This window comes from Armigeres subalbatus, chromosome 1 (genome assembly GCF_024139115.2).
Source record: "Armigeres subalbatus isolate Guangzhou_Male chromosome 1, GZ_Asu_2, whole genome shotgun sequence".
NCBI classification, from domain to species: Eukaryota; Metazoa; Arthropoda; class Insecta; order Diptera; family Culicidae; genus Armigeres; species Armigeres subalbatus.
The window spans coordinates 76,264,303-76,287,144 of NC_085139.1; the positions used below are offsets into that span (position 1 = coordinate 76,264,303).

The 22,842-nt window shown below is 40.7% G+C and overlaps 1 protein-coding gene across 4 annotated transcripts in view; it reads right to left on the reverse strand.

The window, feature by feature from the left end:
• LOC134227333 (lutropin-choriogonadotropic hormone receptor) overlaps positions 1-22,842 on the reverse strand; it is a 146,282-nt gene that overhangs the window by 62,141 nt on the left and 61,299 nt on the right. For 2 of the 4 annotated variants that reach the window (XM_062708734.1, XM_062708759.1), the window contains exons 2-4: positions 20,387-20,457; positions 7,631-8,270; positions 7,288-7,440 (exon numbers count right to left, since the gene is read on the reverse strand). In XM_062708734.1, the coding sequence (XP_062564718.1) occupies positions 7,288-7,440; positions 7,631-8,025 (548 nt within the window). In that variant the 5' untranslated portion in view covers positions 8,026-8,270; positions 20,387-20,457. The remainder of the gene's footprint in view (positions 1-7,287; positions 7,441-7,630; positions 8,271-20,386; positions 20,458-22,842) is intronic. The other 2 variants (XM_062708742.1, XM_062708752.1) reach the window with 1 other exon arrangement.

Below are 22,842 nucleotides of genomic sequence, written 5' to 3' on the forward strand. Positions count from 1 at the left end.
TGTTTCCCACCCGAAAACATCCTGGACCGGACCGAGAATCGAACTCGATCTCAAGATTGGCAATACGCCTTTTCACGCAAGGCTAACTGAAGACCCGAATCTGCAATTATATAATACAAAATACCAAACTCGCAAAAATAAATAATTTCTTAAATATACAAACGGAATTTCCATTATTGCAGATACTCATCGTAAAACCAAAAATGAGTAAAAGATATTAGGATTTTATAAGAGTGATGTGAGAATACTTTTCACACAGTCATCTTTTTCCCACACTCAATACACTCAAACAAACCTAATAAGTATTTATTTTTGTCTTTATCTGAGAGCCCTAGGCTAGGTCACCTCTAAATTATTGTTTTTATGGGGTATAATTGGGTAGACTTAAAAAGCAAAAATCGAACAACCCGGAATTTGAGTGTTTGTGTTAAACAAACCAGACCCAACATGATCTGCACAAAATTCTTCAAATTAATGAAACAATTTGCGTTGAATCAGAAACATTTTTGTTAAAAATTTCCGGAGGAACTTACGGAGAAATTTCCGGAGAATCTCCCGCAGGAATTTCCGAAGGAACTTCCTGAGGAATTTCCGGAGGAATTTCCGGAGGAATTCCCGGAAGAATTTCCGGAGGAATTCCCGGAAGAATTTCCGGAGGAATTCCCGGAAGAATTTCCGGAGGAATTCTCGGAAGAATTTCCGGAGGAACTTCCGGAAGAATTTCCGGAGGAACTTCCGGAAGAATTTCCGGAGGAACTTCAGGAAGAATTTCTGGAGGAAACTTCCGGAGGAATTCCCGGAGGAATTACCGGAGGAACTTCCGGAGGAATTCCCGGAGGAATTCCCGGAAGAATTCCCGGAGGAACTTCCGGAGGAATTCCCGGAGGAACTTCCGGACGAATTCCTCGGAGGAACTTCGGAGGAATTCCGGAGGAACTTCCGGAGGGATTCCCGGGGGAACTTCCGGAGGGATTCCCGGAGGGACTTCCGGAGGAATTCGGAGGAACTTCCGGAGGAATTCGGAGGAACTTCGGAGGAATTCCCGGAGGAACTTCGGAGGAATTCCGGAGGAACTTCCGGAGGAATTCCCGGAGGAACTTCCGGAGGAATTCGGAGGAACTTCCGGAGGAATTCCCGGAGGAACTTCCGGAGGAATTCCCGGAGGAACTTCCGGAGGAATTCCCGGAGGAACTTCCGGAGGAATTCCCGGAGGAACTTCCGGAGGAATTCCCGGAGGAACTTCCGGAGGAATTCCCGGAGGAACTTCCGGAGGAATTCCGCAAGGAACTTCCGGAGGAATTCCGCAAGGAACTTCTGGAGGAATTCCCGGAGGAACTTCCGGAGGAATTCCCGGAGGAACTTCCGGAGGAATTCCCGGAGGAACTTCCGGAGGAATTCCCGGAGGAACTTTCGGAGGAATACTTGGAGGAACTTCCGGAGGAATTCCCGGAGGAACTTCCGGAGGAATTCCCGGAGGAACTTCCGGAGGAATTCCGGAGGAACTTCCGGAGGAATTCCCGGAGGAACTTCGGAGGAATTCGGAGGAACTTCCGGAGGAATTCCCGGAGGAACTTCCGGAGGAATTCGGAGGAACTTCCGGAGGAATTCGGAGGAACTTCCGGAGGAATTCCCGGAGGAACTTCCGGAGGAATTCCCGGAGGAACTTCCGGAGGAATTCCCGGAGGAACTTCCGGAGGAATTCCCGGAGGAACTTCCGGAGGAATTCCCGGAGGAACTTCCGGAGGAATTCCCGGAGGAACTTCCGGAGGAATTCCGCAAGGAACTTCCGGAGGAATTCCGCAAGGAACTTCCGGAGGAATTCCGCAAGGAACTTCCGGAGGAATTCCCGGAGGAACTTCCGGAGGAATTCCCGGAGGAACTTCCGGAGGAATTCCCGGAGGAACTTCCGGAGGAATTCCCGGAGGAACTTCCGGAGGAATTCCCGGAGGAACTTCCGGAGGAATTCCCGGAGGACCTTCCGGAGGAATTCCCGGAGGAACTTCCGGAGGAATTCCCGGAGGAACTTCCGGAGGAATTCCTGAAGAACTTTCGGAGGAATTCCCGGAGGAACTTCCGGAGGAATTCTTGAAGAACTTTCGGAGGAATTCGGAGGAACTTCCGGAGGAATTGGAGGAACTTCCGGAGGAATTCCTGGAGGAACTTCCGGAGGAATTCCCGGAGGAACTTCCGGAGGAATTCCCGGAGGAACTTCGGAGGAATTCGGAGGAACTTCCGGAGGAATTCGGAGGAACTTCGGAGGAATTCCCGGAGGAACTTCCGGAGGAATTCGGAGGAATTCCGGAGGAACTTCGGAGGAACTTCCGGAGGAATTCCCGGAGGAATTCGGAGGAATTCGGAGGAACTTCCGGAGGAATTCGGAGGAACTTCCGGAGGAATTCGGAGGAACTTCCGGAGGAATTCTCGGAGGAACTCTCGGAGGAATTCCCGGAGGAACTTCCGGAGGAATTCCCGGAGGAACTTCCGGAGGAATTCCCGGAGGAACTTCCGGAGGAATTCCCGGAGGAACTTCCGGAGGAATTCCCGGAGGAACTCCCGGAGGAATTCCCGGAGGAACTTCCGGAGGAATTCCCGGAGGAACTTCCGGAGGAATTCCCGGAGGAACTTCCGGAGGAATTCCCGGAGGAACTTCCGGAGGAATTCCCGGAGGAACTTCCGGAGGAACTTTCCAAATTTCCGGAGAGGCTATCCAAAACGTTCTAGTTTAGGTCGTCAGATCTACAATCAAGTAGAAGAGAAATGCTTGTTTCAAATCAAGCTCAGGTCATCCTGCACAGTTCAAAGAAATCAAATGAACTATTGGAATTTTTTCCCCGTGTTCCATAATGACATTCTTACTTGATACTTGATGGGCTACAGCTCTTCGATAAACCTACACCGAATGGAGTATCCTTCTCCACTGGACTCGATCTTGGGCCAATCACTCCAGTCGCCATGAACATTGAGCGCCCTCAGGTCCTCTTCAACTGCAAAAGGCTATCGTGTACGCGGCATTCCATGAAGCCTGCGGCCTCTTCCGGGTTCTAGTATGCACGAAACAACGGCCTCCAAAATGTTTCCGGCAGCTATCAAAACTATTCCTGACAGATGCTTGGATACCTGCCAAGAAACATAATACCGATCTTTCTGCATTTCAATACACTGACGGCCATCCAAAACGTTCTTGAGTTCAGGTCGTCCAATCTACAATCAAGTGAAAGCGCAATGCTTGTTTCAAATCATGCTCAGGTCATCCTGCCCAGTTCAAAGATATCAAATGACTTATTGGAAATTTTTCTGCGTGCCCATAATGACATTCTAAAATGCGCGAAATGTTCTGAAGTTCGGCTCGTAAGACCTGCGCAACAATGGCCTCGAAAATGTTTTCGGCAGCTTTCAAAACCCTTCATAACAGATCCCTGGATACCTGCCAAGAAATGTTGTACTGATCTTTCTGCATTTCAATACACTGAAGGCCATCCGAAACGTTATTGAGTTCAGGTCACCAGATCTACAATCAAGTGAAAGCGCAATGCTTGTTCCAAATCAAGTTCAGGTCATCCTGCCTAGTTCAAAAATCAAAAATTTCCCATGAGTCATTTGAAATCTTTGAACTGAACAAGATGTACTCTGAGTATTTTTAAGCACATTACCTTTCACTTATATGGTAGAATTCGAGACCTGAACTAACGGATATTTTGGATGAACTGGAATGTATCAAATAGTTTCATCAACACTGATTGATTACATATATGACCATAACTCTTAAATCTCTTAAGTTAAGGATATGGCTTTCAATTAATTATTACAGGTAATTACAGTAAACAGATAGCTTGGAAACGTTCAAAATCACTTGTATTTGATATAATTCATGTATCTACTTTATTTTATGATGCCAGAACTTTAATGCATTTGATTACTGAAGAAATTTTAGCAAAAAATAAGAAAAAACCACAGACATTTTCGAAACTCATGAACGCTGGGAGGGGCCTAGCGGGGCGACACCTATGTCAAAAGAAAGCTCTACTAATCCCCTTTGAGAAAAATCAGGGTTCATGAGATGTGGTCAAAGCTTTACTGAGAACGAGCACTTTCAAGGAGGTGACTATCGTCCCGGCTTTTTAAGGGTTAAATTGAGTTAAAATTTGTTTAACCTTCCTACAGTGCTCAAAAAAACTAACACTTGTGTTCGGGTCATATTGACCCGGATTTGACTTGGCAATATCTCGGGCATTTCACAGCCAAATTCACATATACGAAAATAATCGTCAGCACATAAATTTACCGAAACTGACCTCAGATTGTCGATCGGCCACACCTACATCCTGTAATCTTCGGAGGAACGATTGTCAGTTGGCCACTTTTACATGGACGAAAATTGCACACGAATATCGCGAATGAACGATTTTATTTGCTGTTTTCTCTCAGAAATGTACCTAATACTATTTCAAATATGATGAATCGTGAATGCAGACAATATTTCTACAGATGTTCTAGGTTCTCCAAACCATTCTGGATTTTAGAGCCTTGGCCTACCAAATCAATTACGCTTGGTACGAAACCAATAGCAACCCATGGTACCCATACATGCCCTTAGAGGCCATGCGCATGATTTGCGATCTAGATATGTTTAATCCGGATGTTCTAAGTTCTCCAAAACATTCTGGTGTTCAGACGAATAGGTCTACCAAGGCAACTGGGCTTGATACCAAGTCAGTAACAACCCATACAGGCCCTTAGAGGCCATGCGCATGATTTGCGATCTAGATATGTTCAATCCGGATGTTCTAAGTTCTCCAAATCATTCTGGAGTTCAGACGAATAGGTCTACCAAGATAACTGGGCTTGATATCAAGCCAATAACAACCCATACAGGCCTTCAGAGGACTTGTGCATGATTCACGATCTAGATATGTCCAAACCGGATGTTCTAAGTTCTCCAAATCATTCTGGAGTTCAGAACTTAGAAAATACGTTTTGGACATATCTAAATCGTGAATCATGCGCATGACCTATATGGGCATCTATGTATACCATGGTTTGCTATTGGCTTTGTATTGAGCCCATTTGACTTGGCAGACCAATTGGTCTGAACTCTAGAATTATTTGGAGAACTTTAAACATCCGGTTTGGACATATCTAGATCGTAGATCATGCATAAGGCCTCTAAGGGTATGTATGAACCCCATGGGATATTATTGGCTTGATATCGAGCCCAGTAATCTTGGTAGATCACTTCGTCTGAACTCCAGAATAATTTGGAGAACTTAGAACATACGGTTTGGACATATCTAGATCATGAATTATGCGCATGGCATCTAAGGGCATGTATGGGCACCATGGATTGCTATTCGTTTCGTACCAAGCGTAATTGACTTGGTAGACCAGGGCTGTAAAACCCAGAATGGTTTGGAGAACCTAGAACATCTGTAGAAATATTGTCTGCATTCACTATTCATCATTACTGAAAAAGTATTAGGTACATTTCTTGCAATTTTCGTCTCTATATAAGTGGCCAACTGACGATCCTTCAATGGAAGGATAAAAAAACAACATTGATGGATATGGATTTAAAATAATATTGAATCATCGGAAATTGGATGCCCCAGAACTCGTTCGCGTGCATACAATTTTGGTGCGCCTTCGAATTTCTGGTGAAACCAGGTAAGAAAAGCAGTTTATTTAAATGCGCCGTAGCAATATCGTGATTTACGGAAATTCAATTTGAGTAAACCATTATTCAATATACTGTTTTTTTTTCACTTGTGGCATTTCGATTCGCACCGAAAAATTTCTCACGCTTCGAGATTTGTAAATCATTCTGAAATGCAGCGGTTGCTACATATGGTAGTGAATATCGCAAAAGATTTTTGCCGATATGAATATCAATTCAATCAATTCTATACTACCATCATGGCTGCTACTATACCGTGGGTAGTTGTGATGGTCAAAATACAGTTTTGCGTATCTTTCAAGTATAATAAATACTTGCTAGAAATTGCTTATTAATTCATTGTACAAGGAGAATGAATGCAATAAAAGTACTGTGGGAAGATGTTCAATTTTCATTATCGCCGTTTCTCGTGCTGAATGGCGTCTGAACTATTTTAATGTAAACGATGTTCAAGCCATCAAGCTACAAATTCAAAAGTGTTCAGGTTATAAGCGATCAAGTTACCGAGGTCCACATTAATTGCAATTGAAGTTATGCTTCCAACAGCGGTAGTAGAACATCTCAAATATTGGTTATCGCACCATTTGTTGCGTGTTCGTATTTATACTATCTTGATTTAACGGAAATAAAATGACATATTCGGTTAGTTTACTCGATTTTCATTATCTATTCCATTCTCAGGAGTGGGATTTGACCTATGGATTTTATTGTCAATAAACAACAAAATTTCAAATATACGAATGCTAAATTTTCAAAGTTTACGTATTCATTGTGGGGGAATAGCGCCTAGATTTCATCTCATGGCTCCGATGTTCATCTCATCAAAAACAAAGCAATGGAAAGGTATTTGATTTGCTTCTTATTTTTGTTATTTTTTTCGGAGGTGAGCACGCATGTTTCCAGAAGTGACGAAATTGGTGCCGTATTTCTTTGTTCCCGATGAGATGAAAATATGTTCAGTGAGAGGGAAATCGGGACATTTCCCCTATTTATTGTTTTCTTTGTTTAAGTTTTCGAGAAACTTTTAGCAGAAACATATGATAGAAACTTTTATTTTTGGCCATTCGGTTGGCCATAGTGCATGAAGTTCAACATAACCGTGTTGTTCTTGTATAATCCCATTCTAAACCTATAAAAAACCACTAAGTTTTATGGAGGTTATGCGTAAGACAAGTCTATGACCAAAATATCCGGTTTTATTGTAGTTTTCAGAATTGGTTTTATTAGAGTTCTCAAGAAAATCATCAGCCCACTCATAAGTTTATGAAGCTTTTGTCATTTATGGTTTTATTAGACGTTTTATTATGGTTTTGAAGATAGCTGTAAGTCTCCAAACAAAGCTAATCTTGCAGCATTGAACAAAGCAGCAATAAAACCGTTAAAAAATTTAAATAAATCCATGAAGCCTTGAAATTTTTACTTGGGATGATAATAGTTGGTAACATAGAATACCGCGCTGACAACAAATCTAGACCAACATTTGAAAAGGACGTAACAGCCAAAATTTATTCCTTCCTTACGGTTATTTTATTACGTTTTGAAAGTTTATATGAACTAATTGATCACGTACAACTAGTCTGATTGAGGGAAGCTTCGATTATATATATTCTACTTACAATGTCTTCAGTTTGGTGGAAATGCCCTCAAAAACCCCCGACTCCAGGAACTGGAGTTTGGGTGCATGTGCTATGTATAAAGTGCGTAGATTCCGCAGCTTGGCAAACGAACGGGGCTCAACGTGATGAAAGTCTGACAGGGAGATCAAAAATCTGTAATGAAGGAAAATAAATTGTCAGTAATCTTGGGTTTTTCTTTCTGAACCAATCGATGATGTAGGAAACAAAGAAAAATAATGTGATGTGAATGTCATGTGGTTTTCCCCTCACGTACACACATCACGTTTCCCATAGATCTACTTAACACAAATAAGCCCCCCAGGTAGAACCCAAGCATACTCACAAATCCTGCAGCCCAGTTGCGTACACGGCCAGGGCGTTCTCCCGTAGCCGCTTGATGCCCACCTTCTCCAGCGTGAGCTTCTGCATCGTTGTCAATTTCTGTGGAACCCGCATCATGGTACTTCCCTCGCAGCGGCAGTGCACTTCCTCGAGAAACTCGTCCGCCGAGTTCCAGCATTGACACACCCGCTTCAAGAGCGGTGGTGGCTGGAAGGTGCAATTTACATCCGGTGGCAGAGTTTGGTTACCATCCGGCGGCAACACCGACTCCGTTTCGGATGCTGTATGCGGCAACGCGAACGACTCGTTTCCCAACAGCGGGACGGCCCATACCATCACCAGGAAAAGCACCACGACAACCACCAGCTGTTTCCGCCTCGCGCTACATACGCTCATTATTGTTGAACGGATTTCCCAAAAGGAAACCGTTACTCAATACCGGGAACCACTCCCGCCCGGCGGAACTGAAAAAGGTTCTTCTGATTTCTGCCACTCACTTATCGTACAGTTTTCAACCACTTAAACGGGAGAACGGCATTTTCACGAAGGATTGCTCCCAGATGAATATTTACGTTGCTTCATGTTCATGTCGAGGGAGTAGCTTACCAATTATAATTAAGTGTCTCATTATCTGGAAAAGTCTGAGGAGAGTGGGAAACGATTGTTACACTGTAAGACGAATGCGAAACGATGAAGCCTATTTTGCCGGTTCACATCTAATTGGTTCACATCAATTTTTTAAACCAAGTAATGATTTCCAAGATATGTGAGCGCTCAGTATTTCACACTCCTGTGAAAAAAAATGTTTAAATATTCATGAAGGGCACCCTATGTAAAGATCGCAACCACCATTATGAAATTCCCACAATGCACCATCAGGCTTCGCGGAAGGGTATGATTGGATAGCCATTGAGAGTGGTAAGGGACTAATTGAATCGTAATTCAACAAGGTATGCGTTTCTAAGTGGACAGAAGGAAATAGCGGTGTAATTGCTTGATTGAGCAAACATCCAGGTTAATAATCGGAATTCCGACCTTCTTTTTTCACCACAATACGCAAAAACCACTCAACAGCACCGTCTAGACCAAAAAGAAAGTTTTCTGTATGACAAAATCAATTAACTACCTACGATTAGCTTGCCATGGCAGATGACTAGCCGGAAAATCGATAATTTATATCAAATGTTTGTTTCGATTTGATGAATATCTTCTGATTGTCGCTTTTCACTAGTGCTGGACGCTGATACGTGAGAAAGAAGGCAGACTGTGGTCATTTGCTTCTCGATTTATTCTCCAGCTGGTAGCATATATGTTTAATATTTGCGGAAGTACTTCCAATCGAAGAAAACGCTTCTTGATAAAACGACTCCCAATCCCCGCTTGTATGGAAAACCACACTGCTTCAGCAATCGATATGTTCGTTTTTTTCCTTTTTGTGTGTTTTTTTTTAATTCCAACGCTTTTGAATTAGCTCCAAGAGGTCCAACTAAGCAAGCAATTCATGTATTAAAATCCCAACCAGTGAATCAGGATTGTATTCTGCAGATGATAATGTTCAACGTGAATCCGGGTGCAAAGGTGCATTTTGATCGCACTGGTTTTTTACGAACATCTTTGGCGGTTCAATCAGAGTTAATTGTTCTTTTTTTGGATATTAACCATCCGACATGGACATTAATTTACAATATTTAAAAACTAGATGTGCATCTAAGGATCGAAGAAAAGAAGTTACATCCAATTCGTTTTTCGAATCAAATCGTTCACATACTTTGCATATGCATTGTAAATCTTTGGCATGCCGGAACTCAGAGGAAATGAATTTGTGATAGTCACGAAATCTTCCAGTTGCAATCTCTGCAATCCGAATATATGATTACAAGCCATCATGCGTTGCACATATCAGTCTAATCAGATTCGCCGGAAAACCGTGTTCAGATATTTTCTGCCACAGCTTTTTTCTTTTCAGTGAATCAAACGCTGCGCTGACTTGAAATTTCTTGAAAGGAGGCTTCCGAGCCTCTTGAAAGGAGGCTTCCGAGCCTCTTGAAAGGAGGCTGCCGAGCCTCTTGAAAGGAGGCTGCCGAGCCTCTTGAAAGGAGGCTGCCGAGCCTCTTGAAAGGAGGCTGCCGAGCCTCTTGAAAGGAGGCTTCCGAGCCTCTTGAAAGGAGGCTTCCGAGCCTCTTGAAAGGAGGCTTCCGAGCCTCTTGAAAGGAGGCCTCTTGAAAGGAGGCTTCCCAGCCTCTTGAAAGGAGGCTTCCCAGCCTCTTGAAAGGAGGCCTGAGCCTCTTGAAAGGAGGCTTCCTGAGCCTCTTGAAAGGAGGCTTCTGAGCCTCTTGAAAGGAGGCTTGAGCCTCTTGAAAGGAGGCTCTGAGCCTCTTGAAAGGAGGCTTCTGAGCTCTTGAAAGGAGGCTTCTGAGCCTCTTGAAAGGAGGCTTCTGAGCCTCTTGAAAGGAGGTTTCTGGAGCCTCTTGAAAGGAGGTTTCTGAGCCTCTTGAAAGGAGGTTTGAGGCCTCTTGAAAGGAGGCCTGAGCCTCTTGAAAGGAGGCTGAGCTCTTGAAAGGAGGCTTCTGAGCCTCTTGAAAGGAGGCTTCTGAGCCTCTTGAAAGGAGGCTTCTGAGCCTCTTGAAAGGAGGCTTCTGAGCCTCTTGAAAGGAGGCTCTGAGCCTCTTGAAAGGAGGCCTGAGCCTCTTGAAAGGAGGCCTGAGCCTCTTGAAAGGAGGCTTCTGAGCCTCTTGAAAGGAGGCCTGAGCCTCTTGAAAGGAGGCCTGAGCCTCTTGAAAGGAGGCCTGAGCCTCTTGAAAGGAGGCCTGAGCCTCTTGAAAGGAGGCCTGAGCCTCTTGAAAGGAGGCTTCTGAGCCTCTTGAAAGGAGGCTTCCGAGCCTCTTGAAAGGAGGCTTCCGAGCCTCTTGAAAGGGGGCATCCGAGCCTCTTGAAAGGGGGCATCCGAGCCTCTTGAAAGGGGGCATCCGAGCCTCTTGAAAGGGGGCATCCGAGCCTCTTGAAAGGAGGCATCCGAGTCTCTTTTTTTTTTTTTTTTTTACCTTTTTTACCACTCTCCCCCACACCAAAAAACTCAAAATTGAGCTTCCTGGTAATGGACGCAACTAGCTCAGCTCGACTGGCAACAAAAGACAAAATTAAAAAGAAAGACTTAGTTTACTTGAGCTGAGCACAAATAACAATTAAATAACAATTAAATGTGTAAGAGAGAGAATTCTATGCTAATTAGCTTCCAGAATCCCAGTGGAGTTTTCTCCTTTTAAGGGATTCATTAGATTCTTGCAAAGCACTAAATTAGAAAGAATATTTATTTTGACGGCTTGTAATGTTATAAATGGCTCAGAGTATAAATTCATTAATTTTTCTTTTCAAGTGTATTTTAACTCTAAGTTTAAATTGGCATTTATCGGTTATCATTTTCAGTTCATTAGGTAGACAATTAAATTTGGAGGGTCCAACATATGAAATGCGTCTCTGACCATGATTGGAAGATGCCCTAGTGAGTGCCAGATTTCCAGCCTGTCTCGTAAAACGGGATTGATTCCCAGTAGGTAAAATAATATTCGAATATGCTCCGTTGTTGATAATATCGTGTACCATAATTAGTGTTTGTAATTCGCATAAACCCAAAAGCGGTAGTATGTTGTGCGTATTATTACTATATAATTCAATAGTTGGATATAGCAGAGGTAATTTGAAAATAATTTTAAGGCATCTGTTCTGCAAGGTCTGAAGCCTCATTAATTTGGACTTACATGCACGACCCCAAGTTATTATTACATATTGAAGTTGTGAATGGATATGTGCATAGTAAAACTTTAGCAATACATGTGCTGGAACAAAATCAGACACTTTGTAAAGAACTCCACATAATGCTGCTACTTTTTTCTCGATGTTTTTGATTTGAATTTCCCAAGAAAATGTAGAGTCCAAATGTACGCCAAGGTATTTGAATGAGTCTACCTTATTTATTACAGTATTCCCAAGTTTAGGATCAACATAATGAAGTAATATTTTTCTGGGAGATCTAAAGATCATATATTTAGTTTTCTGAATGTTTAAAGACAGTAGATTACTTGCAAAATATACCTTTAACTTTTCCAAATCCTGGTTCATTTGATTTATTATTGACGATGGGCTGGTGTCAGGGTAGAATATTGCAGTGTCATCAGCAAATAATCTAGCTGTTCCATTCAGTGGTAAATTACCTAGGTCATTTATATACACCAGGAACAACAAAGGACCGATATTACTACCTTGAGGGACTCCGGTTGTTATCGGTTTTATCAAGCTTCTGGTTTCGTTGATAGTAACATATTGTGATCGTCCACTCAAATAGCTTTCAACTAGGTTATTTGCGACACCTCTAATACCACAATAGTTAAGTTTGTCCAATAAAATGCCATGATTTAGTGTATCGAAAGCTTTTTTTAGGTCAATGAACAAGGCACCAACAATCTTTTGTTATCAACCTTGCTTACTATGTAGTCGACTAGCTCTGTCAATGCCGTTGCTGTACTACAAGTCTGTCGAAACCCATACTGGAGTTTATAAAATAGATTATGCCTCCAGAAAAAGTAATCTATCAACTATTAATTTCTCAAATACTTTGCTGAAGATTGAAAGGGTCGATATTGGTCGGTAATTGTCCAACGAGCATGGATCCCCAGATTTAAATACCGGTACAACTTTAGCTATTTTTAGACAATCAGGATATTGCCCTGTTGAAATTATTAAATTGAAACATTTATTCAAGATATTGGAAAACCTAGTTGCATTACGTTTAATTACGTGTGTTGGAAGGTTGTCTGGCCCAGCCGCTTTATTAGACTTCAATTTGCTTATTATATTAATAATTTCATTCGGAGTGCTTGGTTGTAAAAAAATGGACTCGCATATAGGATTAAGAGTATCTAATGGATTTCTCCTGCCTGACGGCGGAATTTTACTGGCTAGGTTTGATCCGATATTTGAAAAATGATCATTAAACGAATCACATATTTCAGTATCATCACCTATATTGGTTCCATTTATGTTTAGAGATATTTTATTCAATGATTTCGATCGACCAAAAATAATATTAATGTGTTTCCAAAGTTTGCTGTGGGTGGTATTATTTAGGATACTTTCATAATAGGTTTTCTTGTTAGTTCTTTTAAGTTTTTCTACTTTTTTTGACACATGATCTAACATAGACTTAGCATGAAGATCACGAGGGTTACGTTTAACTTTTTTTAGGTAATTATTTTTAATTTTTATAAGCTGCCACAATTCCAAAGTCATCCATGGACATTGAGTGCCTTTTATTTTAACTTTTTTCGTAACTATTGTAGTGCAAGTTTGTATTAAGTTATTGTATTTTTCAACTATTTCACTGAGACATAAATTCACATCATTAATTTCATCAATGTTATCAAGATATGCTTTAAACTCGTTATCTAATCTATTGTGGTTTATTATGCTTTTACGCAGTTCTATTCGGTTGGTTTGTGTTGCTATTTTGAAACTAGTAATAATTGGAAGATGATCACTAACCCTACTAAAGATTGTATCGTTTTGAACTAATGAAGCATACTCTAAAGAACATACAACATGGTCTAAAATGTTCGAGCTGACAGGCCTGGTAGTATAAGTATTCGTACAGAGAAAGCCGTATGACTCCATGAGATTTTTATATTTGGTAACTACATTATTGTTCGATATATTAATGGGTATGTTAAGGTCGCCTACAATAAATGTTGGACAAGATTGAGATGCATGAGACAACCAGTTGTCAAGCATCGTTTGAAAGTTGTTATAATCGTATGACGGCGGACGATATACACCATGAATATCGTAACGAAGGCCATTCAGCTTAAGACCAACATGAATATGATGGAACCCATCTGCACAAAGATTTTCGAAAGTTTGATATTCTATTGTATTTCTAACGTATAATGCCAAACCTCCAGAGGAGGAATCTCGACAAGAAAAAATTGATTTAAATCCACGAACATTGAAAAGGGAACAATTTACGTTTTTGAGCCATGTTTCCCCAATTACAATCACATCAACTGGAACACACAAATTGTCCAGAAATTCTAAAATATTATCGAATTTTGCCACATTATTTACACCTCTAACGTTCCATTGTAATATCCGTAACATACTTGAACAATGTTCAGCGTTTTCATTGAACACATCGACGGTGTCATGGAATAAATTCTTTAAATTAGCCATTATTGAAATTAACAGACAAAACAAGCATTCAGTTAAACATTATTCTTATATACTAATGAAGGATTTTTTTAAGCCAAGTACCTAAGATATAGCCATCGCACGTTTGAAGTCATCAAGAGTTTTTATTATTTGTGGCTTGAGTTTTCTTTTAGTTTCATTAGAATAATGCCACCCTTTCCAGGCCAAATGTACTTAATGTTATACTGTCGCTGTATACTACGAAGTTCTCTTAACAGTTCGATTGTTGAATGTGGTAATTCATCGCGAATGACAATGTATGTAGGTTGACCATCAAGAAGAAGAGATTCATCAATAGAGGTAGACATAACTTTACCAATTTCTTTTTTCTTGGCTAATATTGACTCTTTTTCAATGTTTGAGTTGAAGATAACTTTTATTGGCGCTAAAGCATTACATTTCTTATTTGAAGCCAGCCTTGTAGCTGAAACAATCGAGTGAGTTTTTAGCGATACTCCTAATGTTCGTGCCGTTCTGTGTACAAGAGCAGCAACATCTTCATTCGGCTTTGATGGAAGCCCAAAAAACATTGCATGCTTAGAAAGTGAATCATGGTCCGCTTTTCTTGCAGCAACTTCAAGTTTTTGAATTGAAAGCTTCAAATTATTTTCTGATTTTTTTAGCACTTCGATGTCCTGTTTAAGTGATATGTTTTCAGATTTTAACTTATTAATTTCGGCAACGATAATATCAAACTTGGACGATAAGTATTCTTGTGATTTCTCAATTGCAGTTGTTATTGAGCGTACTTCCTCATTGACAGTTTTGACCTCATTAGCAAATTGGGACACTGTGGATTTAATGTTTGCTCTCACTAGGGTAATGTCAGGAGACTGCATACAATGTTTCTCTGTAATGCGTATGTACAATTCAACACATTTTGGAGTGCAAAAATATCCATTTTGTTCTATTTTTTGTTTTGCTTTGCGAGAAATGTTCTTACATGTATAGTGAGCGCTAGAGAAACAATAAAAACAAGTTACACAAGTTCTAATATCAACATCTTTTTCTTTGCAAACCCTACACTCAACACTATTGTGCTGCATTTTAACACAGCACGAAACGCTAGATTACACGAAAAGAAATAATAATGAACTTATACAGAACAGTTTAAAAGCAAATAAATAAATTTAAAATAAAATTAGATTTTAGTTGAATTAATGAACAATAATATAAATTAACAATAAATTAACAAATATGTACTCTATACATTTAAGGTTTGAAACATAACAGTTTAAAATAAATCCACAAATTATGAATAAACTACAGATTAGAATCGCTGGTAGTCGGTATCAGGATTGGTTACAGCTGGCCTGCTAATTCTACCCTTTTGCAGATATCCGTAAGTAAATAGATATGGAACAAAAAAGAAATATAACATACAAATAAGACACTAACATACGAATTTAGAACTGTCTCAGTTGTTCCCGATCTAAAGGTCCCACGATACTACTAATTTCAACAAGGAGCCACGTTATTCATTCCTCTTTCCGCTCAATCATTGAATTTGCTTCTTTCCGACCACAGCCATCTCAAGTGCACACAACTGTCTGAGCACAGCGTCATACATTGAGCATAGGCCCTTGCCTGCAAAGCAAAACCACGGTGTTTTCACTGTGTATGACCGAGACGTACTCAATTTATAAACAATTGCAGCAATACCTCGTCATAATGTTCGAGCCACGGAACAGAGTAATAATACTCGCGATAAAGAAAGGAGGCTTCCGAGCCTCTTGAAAGGAGGCTTCCGAGCCTCTTGAAAGGAGGCTTCCGAGCCTCTTGAAAGGAGGCTTCCGAGCCTCTTGAAAGGAGGCTTCCGAGCCTCTTGAAAGGAGGCTTCCGAGCCTCTTGAAAGGAGGCTTCTGAGCCTCTTGAAAGGAGGCTTCTGAGTCTCTTGAAAGGAGGCTTCCGAGCCTCTTGAAAGGAGCCTTGAGCCTCTTGAAAGGAGGCTTCTGAGCCTCTTGAAAGAAGGCTTCTGAGCCTCTTGAAAGGAGGCTTCTGAGCCTCTTGAAAGGAGGCCTGAGCCTCTTGAAAGGAGGCTTGAGCCTCTTGAAAGGAGGCTTCTGAGCCTCTTGAAAGGAGGCTTCTGAGCCTCTTGAAAGGAGGCTTCCGAGCCACTTGAAAGGAGATCTGAGCCTCTTGAAAGGAGGCTACCGAGCCTCTTGAAAGGAGGCTACCGAGCCTCTTGAAAGGAGGCTACCGAGCCTCTTGAAAGGAGGCTACTGAGCCTCTTGAAAGGAGGCTACCGAGCCTCTTGAAAGGAGGCTACCGAGCCTCTTGAAAGGAGGCTACCGAGCCTCTTGAAAGGAGGCTACCGAGCCTCTTGAAAGGAGGCTACCGAGCCTCTTGAAAGGAGGCTTTGGATTTTCTTGAAAAAAGGCTTTAGAGCCTCTTGAGCTTCGGAGTCTCTTGGAACTATCGAGCTGAATGGAAATAGACTTCCAGTTCCGAGACGCTTAGAAGTAGGCTTTCAAGCCTCTTGCAATGAAGCTACTGTGCTTTTCGGACCTTAATGTCTCGCAAATGGAGGTTCTCAAAATTTTAAATTCTAGATTTTCGTTCAGAAGCATATTCTCAACATCTCATTCAACATTTTGACTCGATCAGTTTAATTATACTGAAGATTTTGAAACTTTGGTCATTCGACGTTTTGTCCTTTCGATTTTTGGTCCCACAGCCCTTTATAGAAACAAAATCAATTATTAAAACTGTATCAATATATTTTTATTAGAACTGTAATATATCCGCCATTACGGTTTCTTGTTCGAGGCACCCCCTAGGGCCAGCGAAGGTAAACGCTGCACTATCACATTACAAAGGAATGACGTCAAGTCATGGATTGACGTAACGTTTGTCAGGGACCTTCCTCAGGGACTTAATTGCCACAGGTTTAAGCTCTTTCTGCTTATCATTCTCCGGAATTCAGTGCCACCAAATCCGATAAAAATATTTCAGCAAAATGATTTGCTGAAAACCAAGCAGCAATTTTGATTTTAGCTGAAAATCAGCAATTAATTTGGTATTTATTGAAATTCAGCAAATCTCACTAGATTACTGAACACTCAGCATTTTCCACCGTAGTAGGCTGTCACACTGCTGTAGAGATGGGCAAAACAGCTCATTGCAGTGAGCGGATCTGATCCGTTCAGCTCATTGAAAAGAGTCAGCTACTTGGATCAGCTCTTCAGTTCTTTAATGCTACATATATTGAAACATAATTGTTAATATTATTATTTTAATTATTGTTAAAAAATTTGAAAAATTTATGTCATTCATCAATTTATTCATTCATTCATCATTCATCTATTTACCTCACTTTGAAATTTTTAAAATGTTAAGCTACAGTGAGGTAATAATTTCTATTGAAAAACCGACAATTTTAAACTAATAACATTTATTACGCTTTTTCTGACCGTCTAGTTTTGAAGTCTAGGAGTTCATTTAGAACCATCACATTTATTTCTATACAAAAACTAACTTAACATTATATTCTATTCATAATTCTAAGTTACATTTTGTTGATAACATTTCTCAAATCGTTAATTTGAATAATTCAGTCCCTAATATCTGATATGTATATAAACCATATCACGTGTCATAAGTTTTCTCTTCATACTGGGTGCAGTAAATCAATGCCTTGTTTGCGCGCGCTTCTAGCCCTTCTAACCATGCGTAGTTAACGTTTTCATACAAGCGAGCCCATGCACCTATATTGGTTCTCGAAATGCGAGAGAAATAAAAACAAGAGAGTAAAAAAATACAGAGCACGGTGCTACAAACAAACCGAGTGCACATGTAGCAGTATGCTGGCGGGAAAACCCGTCGCAAGTAAAAGATCCGCTCCGTGCAAGACACAGCTCCCAGCTCGGTTCGTTTGAACCACACGGTTCGCTCGCTAGAATCGGTCGCGACTGATCCGTATGGAGATCCGTGTCGCACGGATCTGAGCTGGTGGCGCAGCTGTCGCTTCTATGTCACAGCAATTTCGAGCTGGACGACGACATGAGCGGAACTGAGAATTGTTCGGATCTTCGGATCTTTTGCTTGGTACGCTTCGTTCGCCACCGCACTACTAGGTATCTTTTGTGTGTCCGTTCGTAGCGTCGAGTATGTGGGTATGGGTTAAGAAATAGACGCCAAGCTAGATTATTTTTGCTTGTGTATTTCTTATTCCTCTCTGCAGCAGAAATGATTTCTGTTGCTTGGCTAGATTGTGCTGTCGCTTGGCTTGATGGTGCTTGAGGTGCAAATAATAAACGATCAGCACGTGCGCGGTACTTGACTGGAATGCTCATACAAGCTCGCTTGTGTTGTGTACCCCGAGCGTGGTATTTTCGTTTGTGCTGTACAAAATACAACAGCGCGCGTACTCGAGTGCGTATGCTCGAGGGAGTTTCTCTAGGCGCGCGTTTGACAATGATTTCGTCAATTTAAAGTGAGCTGCTGAGCTGGGCTTCTTTAAAAAAGATCCATGGCTCATCAGCTCAATGTAAGGAAGCGAATCTTTGGAACAGCTCCTGAGCGGAGCGCCCATCTCTACACTGCTGTCAATGCCTTGGTAAAAAAATTGTCTACTGTTTTCAAATTCGATCAGCTCGCGTTTCCATTTTTTCACCAAATTTTCAAATTCCTGTAAACTATTTGCCGAAAAAAGTTATTAAGGGATGTTCATTAAAAAACAGAAAAATCCTTCACGTGGGGCCAAGCGGTCAATCAAAGGACCACAGAAAAATCCAAACTTGCTTGATCATATCACTGAGTGGATAAATTTATTTTCATAACGTACTACTGTGAAATATAACATATTTACTAAATCTCGCTTGACTTTTCAAAAGGACCAAAGTAACATTTTTTCATGAATTAATTTGAATAGCGCAATCAACAGAACAACATGAAAGATTTTGATTCCAGTACTCAAATTAATTCAAGAAAAAAATGTTACTTAGGTCCTTTTGAAAATTTAAGCGAGAAATATTCGACAATTCGAACAATTTGCTTCCGGGTATTCGAAGACTAAGCAACCGATACTCGTCATCAAGGCACCGCAGTATAAAGAGGGAGCATCATATTTACATCCTGTTCAACAGGCGTGTGTTTCCGGCGGGGTGTGACTTGCAGCGACATTTCTTGCTGCTGGTCCAAACATACTGCATTTCTAAAATGAAGTTTGAGCCTACTTTAGCCAATTTTTACAATTTTGGGGCCGTATTGGCCATCGATAACCTTACGACCACCGTGCATAACTTTATGTTTGCATCGAAGTGAATTTTTGATTTATAAATTAAAGTTATTTTTATTGTTTGGTTGCTTTTAATAAAAGACAAAAATTATAAATAAATGTTTTTTAACCATGGAAGAATAGCAATAATAATAACAATATGATCAATTATAATCAGCTGGTATTTCAGCAGTTTTGTATATTTTGCTGAATTGATCCAGCTAAGTGCTGTCTATTCATACTATAATCCGAAATGCGGAATTTTCAGCACATTAAACATCTTTTTTTTTTGTCTTTGTTATCGAGACTTTCAGCCCGAGGCTGGCTCGTCTCGTAGACATTAAACTCTGTCAGAATATGACAGCAGTTCAGATTGCTGAACATTTCGTTAATTTTATTTTGCTACAAGTTTGCTTGAGCTCGGCAAAATTCAGCAAAACTTTCCTGATTTTTAACGGAAAAAAATTAGTGTGCAATGCAAAGTTTGATTTAAAATATCATTCGATACAAAGAATCGATTGTGCATTAAACAGACCCTATTATTCAGAATGAAAAGGAAATTTATACGTCACTTGTAGCCTGACATCGAAAAAGGAGTACCCAACTAAATCATTCGGGAAATTGTTGGTTTTTATTCAAGCTGTTTAGCTTAATTTTGTGACCGTAATTGAACAACAATAAAGTCCGTATTATAGAAGATTTATGTTTCGCTTAAATAAGGCCGCAGAAGAAGAATAAATACAGAGATAAACATTAATTTCTTGCTTTAGCCCCATGGGTAATTCTTTGAACTTGAAGCGGCGCACCTGAAAAGTACACAGAGAAAAAAGTTACAGAATTCCAATGAAAGTGTCGTGGTGGTATGACATTAACTCAATTTTGATGTCAGCTAACTTCAAGCTTGTTTGAATTATTTAGATATTTCAAAATGAACGTAAATGGGCACACCAATTGTTACTGTGTATATTTAATAATTTGCAAATAAAGCAAAAACATCTGGCGCAACACTTCAATTTCACCGGAAAAATAGACTTCATCCATCCGTTTCGGTAAGTGATTACACGTGAATGTACAACTTCCAGAAGAGCGACGCTCCAGATGGAAGCAAAATTTGTCCAATATTTAATATCGGCGAGTAACGACATTCCGCGAAGAGTGAGCGCGCACACGGCACTTCAACCAATCCACTTCCTTTGGCTATATGCCCGGGGGTGTCGCTGCATCCCCGGTGGAGTCATTTTGACGGATTTCGTCGTCACGGAATTCGCGGAACAAGACGGTGCTGATGAACGGCAATCTAACTTTGTGCGTAATCCAATTTGAATGATGGTGGCGGCGGCCAATTGAATGTGCATCCGGTCGTTTGAAGAAATCTGTAACGAAGCAGGAAAAGTGACATGATAGATTGTAGGCTATTTATAGGAGTCTGTTTGAAATCTACTAATTTGATAAAGTGTAAGTTTGAAAAAAGGAAGCACTGTACATATACAACTTATAACATGCGCTGAAAAATCGTTCGCCTAATGCCTAAATCAAACTTACCGTAACAAAACCTTGCTATACTGTTTCTGTATCAGTCTCTAATCTGCTTTCTTTGTTGAACGGTGAAAATGAAGGTGTATTAAGGAGCAGGATGGACATAGTCGGCTACGATCAAGCTGTGGAGCCACCAACGCTGGACGAGGTTAAGAAGGCTCTAAACGAGCTGAAAACCGGTAAAGCTCCTGGAAAGGACGATATCCCGGTCGAGCATCTCAAACACGGAAGTGAGCAGCTGCATCAATCCACCATGCGCTATCCATGTGAATGCGTTAAATTCTCATTGTATCGTACGATTTCCGCTATTTCCTCGGGAATCCCTTGAACAAGTAAGTGAACCCTGAGAACCCCAACGGTGAGCTAGTTTGGGACGTGTTGACGTTCACTGCATAAACGGATGGACATCACTCGCATTTACAAGCCCAGGAGCATATATAATGTGATCAGCATGGTGTCACTGGCTTGAAAATGAATCCTCCAAAAGTTCATTTCGCATAGCTTTTTGCCCAAAAAAAACATATAAAAATATTTGTAAAGCTGTATGAATTAGAATAAATTTGTAAAACGAAGTTGAGAAATGCAGCGTCCCGCGAAACGCTGACGTCTGGTCACATCAAGCATATACAGCTGGTGACATTCCTCTGAAAGCCAGATCTCCTAATTGCGGCCTCGAATGCAATGCTGAACAACAAATTCGGAAGTACATAATCCTGCTTTAATCCACCAATGATCACAAATGAGATTGACACTTGGGCGTTGCACTTATCAGCCTCATAAGTTTCGCCGGGAAACCATGTTCAGACATTATCTGCCACAGCTCATTTCTCTTCACTGATTCATACAGACGGTTGTGGGACAAAAGGTCGAAGGTCAAAAGGTCGAAGGACAAAAGATCGAAAAGTCAAAAGGTCGAACGGACAAAAGGTCGAAGGTCAAAAGTAGAGGTGTGCGCCGGTCCAATATTCGTCGGCGGCGGCGTTCGTCAGAATTTTGGTCGGCGGCGGCGGCGTTTTCGGCGTCACGCCGAAAGCCATTTTAACCGGCGGCGGCGGCGGCGTGAATCGGCGTGGCGATTTTTTCATTACGTTTTTCTAAGATTTTTTTTTGCATTTTTTCGGGATATTTTCAAGACATTAAAAGAAGAATCTTTTGAATTTCGCATGAAAATCTAATGAACTTCTCCAGAAAAATCTATACGTGTTTCCAAAATTTTGAAATATTTTCGAATTCCTAAATAAATTGTTTGGAATTTTAGCAGAAAATTCGTCGCAATTTACGTCGCAGAATTTTCACAAAAAAAAATTCCTAACTTCTACAGGAAAAACTTCGGAAATTTACGAAAAGGTCCTGTTGAGTTTTTGTTGAGTATACTTCGAAATTTGCACAGAAAATTCTTGATAATTGTAGGAGAGTGCAACTAGTAGAATGGGTGTTTTACCGTTGGCTTTCTCAGTCTAGAATAATAAATACGGATAGTTTGGCATAACCAACGATAAAGCAGTGAGTTCATAAGAATTTCCGCGGGAGACTTTAATGAGTTTTGTTAAGAAAAACTCTCTGGAATGTTAACGAGAAATTCTCCTTAAGTTTAACGGAAACTTTATTAGAATTTCTGCAAAGGATTGTTCAAAATGTCTCAATGAAAAATTGTACGAAATTATTGGATTTCTACGGAAAATTCTTTGTACAGTAGACGTTCGATAACTGAAAGTCATTTAACTGCAATGCTTTAAACTGCATTTTGATAGTTACATCAGTTTTTCAGCTGAGCATGAAAACGATGTCAAAGTCGATGATAGCTGCATAGCGCTGAACAATCAAGTGCCCTTCTATTCTGACGTCGTCTGACAATTGTTTGCCGTCTGGAATGCGTCGCAGTTATCGACCGCCATTCGCTAACTGAAACGATAACATGTTGCAGTTATCGAACGACTAGTGTATTGTCCATAAGAAATTCTTGAGAAATTCCATTGGCCGAACTGGTAATTTGGTCGAAAAAGTCGTTTCCCTAACAGGTCGTTTGGCCGTACCCAAAAATGCTGTTTGGCCGAAATGGTCGTTGAACAGGATGGAAAATTTGTCCGAAAATATCGTTTAGGCCAACAAGTTATACGGCCAAATGTCAATAACCGAACGGGTAATTTAATCCAAAATATCCATCCGTTTAGCCTTGACATTTACGTTGAAAAGGCCTTTTGTCAAACGACCGTTGAACGAAA